The sequence below is a fragment of the Ciconia boyciana genome, chromosome 1, assembly GCF_034638445.1.
Source record: "Ciconia boyciana chromosome 1, ASM3463844v1, whole genome shotgun sequence".
Taxonomy (NCBI): Eukaryota; Metazoa; Chordata; class Aves; order Ciconiiformes; family Ciconiidae; genus Ciconia; species Ciconia boyciana.
Window position 1 is genome coordinate 132,797,589 of NC_132934.1, and position 14,732 is coordinate 132,812,320.

Sequence of the window (14,732 nt, forward strand, 5' to 3'; positions counted from 1 at the left end):
GCAAAAGTCCAAGATGCATCAGTTGTTCCATCACTGTATGTTTCAACTGCATCCATTTAAGAAGGAAAAAGAAACTTAATTATCACCCATTACAGAATAGTATTTAACCCTTTATTTTGATTTCTATCCCAGAGCAATTCCCAGTTTCATCTCTTACTGAAGAAAATGGACCAGTCAGAGAACCACAAAACGGCTGAGGCAGGAAGGCACCTCTGGAGATCGTCTTATCCAACCCTGTTGCTCAAAGCAGGGTCAACTAGCACAGGTTGCTCAGGGCCGTGTCCAGTTGGGTTTTTAATACCTCCAAAGATGGAGACTCCACAAACTCCATGGGCAACCTGCTCCAGTTAAACCATCTTCACAGTAAAAGTAGTTTTTTCTTATGCTTACATGGAATTTCTTGTATTTCAATTTATGTCCATTGCCTCTTGTCCTTTCACAAAGTATCACTGAGATGCGTCACCCCATATGCACTACAAAAGCCTCGTGGATTGCTTGTGCCCTGCTGTGTTGCCCCTCCAGCAGGTATCAGTCAGTTAAACAAACCTCTTTCAAACGATGCAATTTCCTCCAGGAAAAATCTGGTTTTGCTTAGAAAATTTCTGTCCTATTCATGGGAAAGGTAGGTTTTCCTCTGTATGTTTATCGTTTATCTAAACATTAAAACAATAAGACTATCCAAGCAGATTTAAGAAACTTATTCTGCAAGTGATCTGTGTTAGATTAGAGAGGTTGTCTGTGGCACAGCATGGAACCGATCCTGGACCTTCTGGGAAGAAAACTTAAACTACTGTAAAACACCACAGAAGTCAACCCCCGGGCATTAACAAAATCTTGCATCAGGCCCATGGTCTTCCTAGATGAAAAATCATCAGCTTAAAATAAAGGTCCCATGCCCCCCTGCAACACCTAGGTGCTTGCTTATGATGAAAAGAGTACATACACAGCTCCTCCTGTAGGAGCAGTTAGCAACGCTTCTGATTGTGTCCCTCGGCATGATCTCTTTCACATTGCTCAGTCTGACTGTGTGACAGAGAAAAGTGCAGGGGATGTAGGTGCTCTGTAATGAATGAGGGCAGAACTGAGAAAACAAATTTTTGCTTTATGGAAGATACGCTCTTGCAAGCTATTCTCTGTTAGCACTTGGGCATAATATTCTTTCAGTGAAAGAAACAGAAAACTCATTCTGACTTTCAAAAATATGAATTTTTTGGTGAAAAACCAATAAAACAGAAAATTGTACTTTTCTGGAGCTAGGGAGTTTACAAAGGCTTTGCTGAAATGGGAAATTAGTGCACAGTTGTGTGTGAAAGAAGCAGTCTTAGCAAAGGAGATGCCCAAGACAAATTACAGCCACCAAAATGCTTTCCTTGCTCATGTCTAGAAGATAAAACAGGAAAACCCAAATTTTCTCCTTTTAAGTAGTACTATTCATCAGGAGAAAACCTTATCTACTGGTTACATTACTGTTAAGGATATGTCCTTATAATAATTTCCAAAGCTCGGAGATTTCTTGGCATTTGTACCCCTCAGGACTAAAATGACATTTCCAGAACGTAGTGCTTTGTGCCTCTTTACTGTTGCACCATGCTACCAGGAATAGCTTGCAGCAATAGCTGTAGTAATAGTTACATATCAGGGCTGAATTCAGGTAGCTCTTGACTATAGGAAGTAACAGGATCTTGAACACAGGGGAAGCTTCCATGGGGAAATGAAGGAAAGAGCATTTGTACCTCAGCCATTATACATTCTGTTAAAATTAATACCAAACGCTTCCATTGCACCTATGAATTCAGGTAGAAAAAGAACACTTAATTCAAGGATAAAAGTCACATTACTTGCTGGAATTCAGTAAAATTTCCTCTAAGCATAAGATGAAACAGTGCTTCTCAGAAGGTGCGGAAAGATAACATAAGGTCTTTTTAATTCTGTGCTGGCTATGGTGACCTTATGGGTACAAACCGGCTTATAAAATTACTTTTACACTTCATTCTAAAGTCAGAATTCTGTAGTGTTAGAAATATTATCTACTTGGGCTGATCTGAAAGCAAAGGGATATACTTGAGAAATGGACAAAAAGCAGTTATCTTTATATGAAAAATATGAGTTTTTTTTTCCTCCACAGTGCAGTAGCAGAGATGGTTTGGCTGACTCAGAGATCAGGCGCTGAGCAACAAGCACTTCTTTCCAGTAAAATAGAAACACCTAATAAAACAGCTTCTGTTCAGGAGCCGTGCTGCTGCAAAGAGCCATTTTCCTCCCAGGTGCAACCATCCAATCTCCCACATTATGTGTCAGCAATAGGCTCGAGGGGCCACTGCTGTGTAAGCGGGGCAGAGGAATGGGGCAGAGACTCCTGCGGAGTCAAAACCACTACTTTGAAAAAACCACTTGTTCAGAAACAATTGTGCTGCTTGTCAAAGCATTTTGGTAAAACGGTACTCTGAAACGGGCATCTGCGCTCCCTTAATTCAAACAACATTTTCACCACTCACTACAAGTTTTTTAGAACGCCAGATTTCATAATGCATGCCAGCCAGTGTCCTTGGTTCACTGCTTTCATAGTCCTGATACCTCCCTTTTCCTTGCTCAGAAAGTACAGAGAGGAGCCAGTTGAGAAGTCAGGGGCTAGATCTAAGTTCTCATAGATGTGACACTCCCCACCATATTGCAGTGATAACTCATGCTGAGTCCCCTCTGTGCAATGCCTGACATCCACCTCTCTGCTACAATATGCTGCGCTTAATCTCTTCTTTATCAAAGGGGAATAACCGAGGGACTAAATCACTTATTCTACATTAAAAAAAAAAATCTCTCAACTGAGCTATTGTGATTGTACCAGCTACAGGTAATGTAACTTACTGGTGTACAAACAATGTTAATACCTACAAAGGCAGAAGTCCTCTACCAGGTAATAAAAGCAGGATACAACCAGGAATGATTAATTGAAATAGATAACAAAAAAAATACAGAATGGGGATGTGAAAGGAAATTAGGAAATGTTCTGAGCTGGGAGATTTATTAGTCTATAGATCTACATCTCTTGACAATGTAGAATTACACTTTCAGACCATTATATCATATGCAGTAAGGAATAAATCTAGACTGGCAGAGCTGGATTGGATGACCTTTACAGTAACTCTCTCATTTTTAAAGAATTCCCCAGCATCATCATGGAAAGAAATTACAACAGGCCATTTTTCCCCTCATGGTCAGATGTGAAAGAAGGTAATAGAGAAAGTTTAAAATAAAAATTTTCCACAAAAAACTCCAGTTGTGCTTCATGATGGCCCATAAACCAATCTTACCTCATCCCTAGAGCATTTTACTTTGCTGCAATAGTTAACTCTGGATTTTAATAAAAACGACAGAGTATATAGAAATAGATGTAAAATCTCCCACATTCAATACCTGCAAATTTCATTTTGGCAACCGCTTCCCCAATGAGAGAAAATCCATGGTATTAACTGCTTCTTTCAAAGAGAAGCAACGCAGATGTGAAAATATTCTCTCATCTGTGACAGGAATAATATTCCTCATGAACAATGCAGATATTACTCCATATAATTAAAAGAACTTAGCACTCCCTCCTGAGGAGACGAAATATGACTATTTCACAAAATGCATGCTTAACCAGAACTTAAGTATAAAAGCTGCATATGCACATCCACTCTCTTCGGTCTTGAGTTCAAAGGACTGAGAGTCTAGAACTGGCAAAACAAATGTGAGGTTACCAAGGTACTTTCACAAGACGATTTTAGCTAAACAGCAATGAAACAACAGAAACTATGCCTTAAATCTGAGCAAGTTGCTACCCTCTCAGCTGCTGCTGAAATCTCTGTTTTATCGCTCACCTCCAACTTTTTTGCCATGAGGACAGCCAAGCAAGTGCAGCCTCCATCTCAGGTTTTCAACACCTGACTGGGCAAAGCCCTGAGAAGCCTTGTCTGACCTCAGAGCTGGCCCTGCTTTGAGCCAAAGACCAGAGTAGACACCTCCTGAGGTCCCTCCCAGCCTGAATTATCCTCTAATCCTGTGCACTTTATGCTGGTTTCTGAGGCACATGTATTTTTTTCTGTAGCAAATTCATTAGGAGTGATGCCTTTCTCCTGCTGGCAGGCTAATTATAAGTTTGTTCTCTTTCCTCCCCTCTGTCCAGCATTTTTCTTGGAATTATGACAACTGGCCATCCATTCACCCAGTTTACCACCTTTTACTGGTCCCATTATTAGCAACAGAAATTCATACCGTGTTTGAATGTGGAGTTTAATACATATCTGAATAGGATTAAATGAAGGTGATTAACTGCAAAGCAGAGGACTAGACCCAGGGGGCCTCTCTATTCCTCTATGTTGATTGCGCTAGTCTAAAAATAATACAATGCCATCTTCCATTAGCAAGGAATTTATATGCTGTTTCTCTCTTGCCTTTTCTCTTAGAAATGCAGATTTATTTCGGACCAGATTTTTACCAAACCCAGATGGAATATCTAGATTTACCTTTTAGCAAAACAATCTTACGGCTACCCCAATCACTTCCAATTGCCACAAGTACCTTATGGAGTAAGGCGTATTTTGCTTATTGGTTAACTGTTTCACCGTTTTGTTTGTTTTATATGCCACACAGTTCACTTACAGCCTAGATGAAGTTCCTACACTGATTTTAACAACATAACTATTATTTTTATTACTTGTTTTGTGCTTGTTAGATTTATAAAGTGCTGCATTCGAAGGAAGGAATACATATAGTATCATTTAGATGGTTTCTTTTTGGAGTGAAGAAGCTGGCCAAGGGCTGGAAACACTATTCCAGCTTGAGAATGTGAGAGATGCTGATCTTCTGTCTGAATCAGATACATAAAACCACAAGTATCCAACTGAAAGAAACCCAACATGTGCCAATGTGTAGGCATTCAAAGCTGCCTACGGCAATGGGACAATTGTGTTTCAGACTCATGAAGGCACTAGATAAGAATTTTCCATTATGTTTCTTCCTCTTACCTGTCTTCCCCTTACCGAATTTTTTAATTGTTGTTCTTTCCAATTGTCTCTCAGAGCAAAAGGTCTTCTCTACCTGAACTATACTAGAGGAAGCTGACAAGAGAAATAGGTACAAGCTAGGTGCTTGTGATGCCTTCATAGCAAAATTGGGTATTCTACTCTGCATTGCATTATATGAAACATTTTACCAGCACTTTTGCCTCTGAATAGACTTTGAGTCTTTTAAGAGAACTCCAAATCAGATTATTCTATAACATCATAAGCCTATCCAGCTCTGTTTCTACTGCAGAATGGTGAGCTCCTTCCGTTTCTACACATGTGCACGTAGATATCGTTACAGCCTTATTTCCTTGTTACATGCTCATTGATGGGAAAATGAACAAGGAGTTGAAGTTGTAGAACAGGCCAAAGTGCTCTCCTACATCCCCATAAGACTACAAAAACTAAGGTGAGATATGACCAGTGTAACCTACAGAAGAGAGAGATGTAAATGTCATAAATGCTCCAGTCACCTCTAGAGAGGGATATCCCAGTGTTTAGTTTTTACCAGAGCCAAGCTATGCTGGACCGTCATAAACATACAAGTACTTGAGAAGAAACTAGGGCATCGCATCAGTTCAGACGATTGGACTTGTTCTACTGAGACATCCGGGAGCCTACTTGGAGTCCAATCTGAGAGAGCTATTTTTGAAAAGGCTAGATATCATGAAAAATGACAATTTTTTCACTTGTGAAATTCCAACAGTATACGTGCTACTTTCAGCTGAGGTTTGTGTTTTCCTACCTTTACAGTGGAAGCTAGTGCATGCACAATTATATTTAGACTGTAAAGGGCGAATTTGCAACAAAGCAGCAGAGAAATTAGCTTTTTAATCCTTTCTTACTGTGGTAACAGACTGAAATATTTCACAATTATGAAATATTTCAAAAACTCTTCATGATGTTAATTTAATTTCTGAACAGTTATTTGAAATCCAGTGCAGTTTCTTAGATGGGAATATAAAAATGCCAATGCTTTTTGACTTTAACAGAAGTATAATTTTTTAAATCAAGTATTTCTTACAAGTACCTTTTCAAGAAGGAGCCTTTTCAAGAAGTTCAAAATTTCCTTTGCTGATGATTGATGCCTGTAAGTCTGTAATCATTCTGCAAGCTTCAGTATTATTTTAATACAAATATTTAAATGGAGATGAAAGACCATAGAGAGGAAGCAATTCTAATTCAAATGTTAACAAAAATTATTGAAATACTTATGGAAAATATTTTTCACTATGCACTTAGGTTAAACTGGACTTTGATATCAACTGCTAGACTTTTATTCTATAGTAGTCACAAGTCTAACTATAGACAATTGTGAAAACAGGGAGGAGAAAAAGGAAAAGGGAGCCTTGATATTTAAATACTGCCATAGTTGGACTTCAAACATTTTGAAGAAGCAAATGTACCAACTCCATCTGTTGTAATGGTACAATGACGTTCTAGATTTCAGACACCTACTTAAAATCTGTGCAATTGATTTTCATTTTTTTTTCTCTACAAACTTATTTTTGTTTAATTACAAATATCCATAACAAAAATTCACCAAACAGAAATTCTTTAAACACTGTGATGCTTACAATTATAATAAACTGCTAGTTTTTCTGTGGGGTGGTTTGGGGGTTTTTTTTTAGCAAATAGTTTTCCAGTATATAGTGTTTATTAGATGCCATTTCTATTCAGAAGATTCTTGCAACAAATTGATGGGTAGCTTCTGCACAAGTTTATTAGGAAACTAATATGCATGTTCTGCACTTTCTTAAATGCTAGTTACTGAGTACTACAATTAAAAGGTTTTATAAATACATGTGTATTTGATTCAAGAATTTTCATTAAAAATGTAGGTACTTTATGTTCAAGTACCTTCTCTTTTTCCTTCCTTTCAGCCTTTCTGCAGAGAAGAACAGGAGGAGTAAGAGAAAATCAACCACTTAAGTAGAGTTAGACTTTAAATTTTTCAAAACTATGAGCTTTTGGTAAATTCTTCTCTGTATTGAGAACACCTGAATACATACACTTTGAATTGAACTTTTAAAAAGCATTTTCCTGTACTTTTCTCTGGAGGGGTGGGTGGGAGGCAAGAAATATCTGGAAATATGCATCATTTAAGTTGAAAAGTTATTTTTCTTAAAATGTACTGTTTCCTTTCCAATTTAACTCATCACCTAAAAACTGATTTTTGCAATAGGTCCATAAGCAAATCTTCATTTACAGTGTGTTCAACAAGATCACTGTTGCAACCAATTGAATTTTGCATGGCCAGACTGATGCAGACCCACCAGCTCTGCTGAGCAAACCCACCGAGCTGAACTGGTATGGTAACCTCACGAGGACTGGCAGAGAGAGACAACTGAAATTGTAACCTTGGCCAAATCCCTTATCGTCATTGCCTCAGTGCCCTCACTGGCAGAGTAGAAAGGAGAGTGCTTGGCTCTCTGTAGGTGGTCACTGCCACAAGTACTGAAATTAATTATGCAAGTTAAGGGTCACTGAGCTGCACTCCAACCACACGGATAGTTACATGTTGCTAAAGAGGAAAAAAAAAAGTTTGCCAAAGGTGCACCAACTTCATTGAACTTGCAGCAAAAAACCTCCAACTGATGGCTTTTATTTTATTCCTCCCTTATTTAAAGTAAAATTGGAACATTAAAGATAGTGCATGTGTACATATCTACACATGTAGATTCAGCAAAATCCCTACAGAACAAATCCTTTGTTTCCTTCCTGCATCTGTTCCTGAGCCATCTGTTCCAGATGTATGAACTTTAAATGGCACATCTTGCTACTAAGCTTACTTTATTTTCAAATACAATTAAAATGACCAAGAAAACTACTGTAATTAATTAAACAATTTTAAATAGGCTGGTTATCAGCAAAGCGAGAAGCTGTTACTTTTTTGTCACCTTTCCTACAACAAGCCAGTCATTAGGTATTGCTAAATACATATGAACAAGTGAGCATACACTGGAAAAGGCAAAGGCATAGGAGGCAAGAAGGGAGAAGGAACAAGGTCAATATGATGTTCATTGCTGTAGGTTTCGAAACAGTTTGCAAGCAAGGTTACTTTTTCTTGTATAACTCCCCACTATATACAATAGGCTGCAACCTTTTCTTCCCATAACAATGCTGATTCTAGACTAAGGGAAAGTTGTATTGATCCAGATAGGAGCAGATTATTATTAACCTGATGTGGAACTTCTTTTGACTCATGACACTATCTCCCTCCTAAATAACCACATTATTTTCCTGCAACGAAAACAAAGCACAACGTACCAAGGAAATTCCTATACAGAATAACATAATGAACTTAAAAAACTATAATCATGTGTCAGAGCTTTCATCTCTTGTGCCGCAAAGGTCCAAGACAATTTTAACTGCATCATTTTATATCTACAGTAATAGATCACATTGAACACCTGCTTGCCTGCTAGATAAGCAACAGCTCGAACAGTTTGCCCGGGCTTAATAAAAACATTAACACTCTGTGTTGGTATTTCTTTTGCAATACTGAGGAAGGAAAATAGAATGCAAAAACAACAACTTGGCTAGAAATCAACGTATGCTGGAAACACTTCCTAGAACTGGAAATAAAACAAAGCAAAGTGGTGAAGAGACTTTGTATGTGAGGATTAGAAAAATACTGTAAGTGGATACAAGAGATGATTACTTCACAGACATAACACAAATTAGTTTTTCTTTTGCTACTATGTCAGCTATCACATCAGTTATGTTCAGTGGACACAGGTAAATGCTGTTCACTTTTCAAGGCCATAACTGAAATGCTCCCTTGACCACACAGTTTTTGATTGTAATGGCAGGTCAACGATATAAACAAAATTGTTAAAAGCAGTGATTTTATGCAAATCTAGTATACTGCTGGTCAGGAAAATGTTAGACCGCCACATTCTTGTGATCACTTCAGAATATAACAATTTGAATCTGCTGGCATTTTTCAAAATAACTTTTAGCAAATAAACAACAATCATGCACTCCTGAATAACCATGGTAATTTTTTAACGCCATCCACTTTGTTTACAAAACAAAAACATACAATTTCTGTCGTGGTAATTTAATTAATCAGTGTAGTTTTTTTGATCAAAGATTTTTCTTTTCTATAGAGACATGTATAAAAGCAGTAGAAGCAAGGAGTTGAAGTCAGCACAATTGTAAAAGCTGCTTTTCTGCAGAAAACCTTCACAGTAAAAAGGTAATCAACCTGCACATGTCAATGGCTGCAAAATTCAAAAGGAAAGAGGCTGGAATTGTAAGGGGAATTCATCATTAACTAGTGGTATGCATTCTTAGTCCAAAATTATTTAACGTTTATATCAATGGACTCAAAAAAGAATGAAAACATCACTGAATAAAGGTAACACAGAATCAAAGACCAGCGAATGACACAAGATCTGAATGCTGTGAGTGAGCAGCATGGTTTCTATTCCAGGGAATTCAGAAAAAAGGGAAAAGAAAATAGAGAAAAAAATAAAGAAATTAAACGTGTGGGTTTTTTTAATTTCACAGAATATGCATATTAAAAAGATAATTTCAAAACAAGGGTTTTGGTAGTTCCATTCCACAGCAGACACTGGATTCCTGGAGCTTCAGTGCTCCATGTTATGGACTTGGGAATCACAGAGGCCCAATTTGAGGGCCCAGGGCCCAGAGCCCTTACTCTCTGGTATTTCATACTTAGGGTTGCTTCAGAGACATAGATTATTCAGCAAGCATACCCAAGAAGTCATATGTTTCAACATGGCCAACCATACACAATGTTATATATTTAAGAACAAAGAATGCAAGATATAAATTATTAGACTGGGAATACCAGTCTTGCAAATCAATGATTTGCAAAAGTGACATTACAGAAAAAATAAAACCAAACCCAAGTAATAAACATACTCCCACTCTAAGTCTATGGTTAAAATGGGTAAACAGTCCTTTAAATATTTAAATAGGGAGGTAGTGAACAGGAATAGAAAGGTTATATTACCTTTCTATCCAGCTCCTGGAAATTTATGTCCTGTTCTGGCACACATACTTTAGGAAGGATGGTTAGGATACTTAGGATACTTTAGGATTAAATACGAGGAGTTGAAAGATTTATGAGAATGATGAAAGGATATGAAAACACACTCTCTGACGACAAACCCAGGATGCTCATTCTATTTCTTTTAAGCAACAGAAGGCTACAAAGTGATTTGATTACAACCTGTAAATTCCTATATTGGGAGGTAAAATTTGGTAACAAAAGACCTTTAAATCTACAGGATAAAGGTAAACTTATAATTAAGGTTGGACATAGAAGCCAGGTAAACACAGGCTAACAGGTGAAAACTTTTAACAACAAGAGCAACCAGGGATTGGAACTACTTAACAAGCCTGGTGGAGTATTCTCTAGTACGGGGTTCTAATACAAACAATTGAGGCACTATAGGTACAAGTTCAACTACAGCCACCTGGTAGGAGTTGCACTTTACTTCAGGAAAATCCACTGGCTTGTGGTATGCAGCGCAGAGACTCACAGTATCCTCTCTTCATCTGATATTCCAGTATGATGAAAACATCGACTTCTTAAAAAAAAACAAACCAAAGCCAAACAAAAACCCAAATCAAAACCCCCAGTCTCTTTCACTACTATTAGGGCAGTTTTTGGAGCTACCACCATTCCTCTGCACTGAACTCATGCTCATCCAGAGGCTCTCATTTACAGATAATCCAAAGTTTTTGTGAAAACTAGGTAGCTGATGCTTGTAAAAAAATATTTTCTAATAGGACAGCCACTTTTTAGTGATCTTTAAGATGCAGTTTGAGCATAAAGTATGCTTTCATTGTCCTATTTGTTATCTATAGTTTAATAAAACTGTACTGTAGTCAGATATTAGTTCCTTGTGTTTTATCTGTATTCCCCTGAGTTCTGTCATGGCACTGTTTATTTAAGATTTTAAGAAAAGTTCTGTCCAATTTATTGCAAAACCTCTGGCTCTGCTATGTGGCAAAGACATATAGCCCCATCTGCAAACTAGATTAGGGTTTCATAAGCCAGTACGCTTGGGGTGCCATCACCACAAAAAGGGAACTGTATTGTACTGCACAGTGGCAGCCATGTGGCTTCCAGTGACAGGACCAGCAATAATCAGCTGCTGAGGGCTGTAAAGGCTTTGTCAAGGCTCCTTCCCATTTCCCTGGGGACAAATCAATGGTCCAAGCTTCCGCTTTCTGTTTATTTCATGCATTGTGCTTCAAAGCCAGTTAGCAGATCAATACTGATTTGTATTCTGAAGAACAGATAACCTTTATTTATTTTTATAAATAAATAAGCTCCCACTAAACTTCCAAAAAGATGCTGAAGATTTAATGGCTTTATAGAGAGAGGCATCCTTTAATGGTAACGATGCACGAAAAGGATTAGCAGACACTGGTGGAATTTGTGGTGTTAACAGTTCAGGTGTTTTGTGGACAGGTATCCAAAGTACATGAAAAATGCTGGTTTTCAATTCTAAGTTTGCTGTTGCTCATTAACATCCACACCAGAATTTTGAAGTATCTTCCAGTTCCTGTGTACATCATTTATTTTTGTACACAATTTGGAAACTGACGTAATGGGTAATAGAGGAAACCAAGGAAAAACAAAGATGGTAACTTAACAAAAAGTTTTTCTCCCTGCACAGTGTCAGGAATTTGATGTATAGTAACAAAGAAATGTTATTGAGAGATGAGTATTCTCTCAATACATGGAAAGTGTTGCAAATTTACCACACTGTTCTTTAGAGAGTGGAAAGTCCTCCGTTACACAAATAACTTTTCTATTTTGTTCTGTATCCTTTGAAATATCTGATTTCAAGGGCTCTCGCACTGATTAGATTTCTTCTAGGAAAGACTGCAGACATTACAAAGAAGACAGTTTGGGGACACTTGCAATCTCCTTGGCTTCATGTATTAGGGAAACAACATATATCAGTCTGCCTTTGCAAATGGAAATCTCCCCACTATCAGATTTCCAACTTACAAAAAGAGCATAAAACTAAAGTTGGAAATAATAATGTAAGAAAAAATGTTTATCATCGTACCTAAATTACTAACAATGAAAAGGAAAGGGAATAGCAGTTCTTGAATCTGGGGACCTGATTTAATTAAAAGTGTACCACAAGTGCTTAGTTGTAATACTAAATGACATCTCTGAAATTTATCACTCACCTATACACTGCGGCACAATAAAGGGTTTTAGAAGCCCGTGGACCAAGCACTCAGATGGTGTAAAAGTATGTAAAGGCTCCATTAGTTTCAATTAATCTACACCAATTATAATGCGATAATCCCCAGTGATGTTTCACAACAGGAAACCAAGTTACGTGTCTCTTAAAGGTTCAGTGAAGCTCTACCTGCCAGTTTTTCACAGCAGACTTCCTGACAAGCCCACACTGCCATCTCCCTTAGACACTGGCAATCTAAATTACATACTCTTTGTTAGTATATGAAGATAATTTCAATTAGTTCTATCGTTTTGCCGTACAGTTACTGTGTGTGTATACCTCTACAATGACATCTTTTACTGAGACCTAAAATGTAAATACTTTTACGGGGTGAATGTGATATCATATCTAAAATATCTTGTGATCTTCTAACTCAATTTTCTTGACACATTAAAAAACCAGCAAGTTACTGCAATTTTCCTTTTACATCTTCTTCAGTAGAATCCCTTCCTTCACATTTACTTGAGTTATTGAGGGCTATATGTTAAAAACAGTTAGGGTTCCCCTTACCTCAAAGGAAAAACAAACACCTCCCACAAGTTTTCCTGCCATTATCAGGCCTTTCAAATATCTGTAGTAAAGGGGTTATCTGATAAGACTTTTGCATATTGCATATTGCATAAGCATATTGCAGTGACATAGACGCTGGAAAGGTTTCTAGCCAGTCTGGAAACTGCTGCTTCTTCCCTTTCCATCAGTAGCAAGTAAGTCAAGGCAGAGAGACCACACTCCATTTCAAACATGACATCTTCTAGTTAAAGGAGATAAAACACTGGTGTCCATCCCACATTTGTAACAGCAAAATAAAGAATTCTAAAATATTTCTTTGAGATCTAGTTATTGTCCAAAGAATAGGCATCAGTGCAACAGCGGCAGTCCAAAAACGGTTTCAACACCACTACAAAAACAACACAGTCTCTCATCACAAGCACAGAGCAACAACTTTTGGTAATGTTATTTTTACTCACATGGTACAAAGCAGTTTCTGGTCCAGGTGTGCCCATGACTTCTTGTCTCAATGAGTCCATTTGTAAACTAGGCAACAGCGAGTAATGACTTGGACTACTACTCTTGTCTCCCTTCTTTTTGGACTTTTTCCCAGTATCCTTTTTGCTATTCCTTTGAAACATGTAGTCTTCTTGACCTATTTTCTCATTGCTCATATAGCGAAGCAATGAATTTTCTGTTGAAAGAAAAGGAATGCAAAACATCATTGTAAATTGTTGTATGTATGTTAATCCTGCTTCCAAAATATACAATATTATTGCTAAGATCTGCTGTCAATTTTATCTCTTCAAGACTATTTCATTAACAAAACCCATTGGCTTCTTTGGTCTGGATATAATAAGGCAGCAATCTTTTGGTAGGGAAAATTCATGATTCTTGCAGTTTTCTGGTATCTTTGACAATAAAAGGAACAGAATATAAAAGAAGCCCCACATCAATAAATTTTGTCTTGGAGTTTTCAAAAAATGAGCAATGATACACTTATGATCATATCTGTAATCTTTTTTTCAAACAAGATCCTAATGAATACAAATTACTGTGGTGCCATACATTTAAAAGTAATTTGGTTTCAACATTCATTTGAGATCGTTCACCGTATCATCGATACTTTCTCTGAATACTCTTCCAGCATCTACCAGCTTGTCACTGAGGGACATCCTGAGCCAGAAGCAATGTTTGTGAATTTAGGAAACCTCAGCAGATTTGTCTTTCACGAACTTGTCTGGTCTTTCCGTGTATTAATGTGAACTTTTAGCATCCATAACCTCCTGTGCCAAGAGGTTCCTTAGCTTGAACCCAAACTGCATGACGAGCCAGATCTTTTTCTTTTTAACCAGCACTTGACGGAGACATTTCATGTCTCTCAGGTCTTGTTTTGGAAAAAACAGTGACAAACCTATTTCCTTACTTCATTCCACATAAGATTTTATAAACCTTTATTACGTCCTGCCTAAATTCTCCCAAACTGATGATGGCCAGCTTACTGAATTGACTGCGGTTTCGAAGCCACTCCATACACCTGATCATTTTTGTTGTCTCCTAAACCTTCTTCAATTCTACTGTATTTTTCTTAAAAGATGAAGAGACCAGAACTGCACGCTCACCCAGCATGAACAAGAACTTACACAGCAGCATAAGAATACTTCTTAATTTGTCTTGTATTCTATTCCTAGTAATTCCTAACAGTGTTTCCTTTTTTGATACCTACTGAACATTTAGTTAATATTTTTATGGAAATATCTATTGTTACTGTAACATCTTGTTCCTGGGCGGTAATAGCCATCTCAGAGGTTATCATTTTGTATGTGAAGTTGTGTATCTGAGCCTCAAGAATGTATCTGAGTTATGTATCTGAGCCTATGTATCAAGAATTTTGAAGAACTTAGCCTCGATGATTTTGAGGTGAATCCCATGCTGCTCTAGAATGCTTTCCATTCAA

At 37.5% G+C, this 14,732-nt stretch overlaps 1 protein-coding gene across 1 annotated transcript in view; it reads right to left on the reverse strand.

Moving 5' to 3' along the window:
• Positions 1-14,732, reverse strand: part of CNKSR2 (connector enhancer of kinase suppressor of Ras 2) — a 188,698-nt gene that overhangs the window by 67,744 nt on the left and 106,222 nt on the right. Inside the window, exon 12 of the mRNA XM_072854498.1 lies at positions 13,255-13,469. Within this exon, the coding sequence (XP_072710599.1) occupies positions 13,255-13,469 (215 nt within the window). The remainder of the gene's footprint in view (positions 1-13,254; positions 13,470-14,732) is intronic.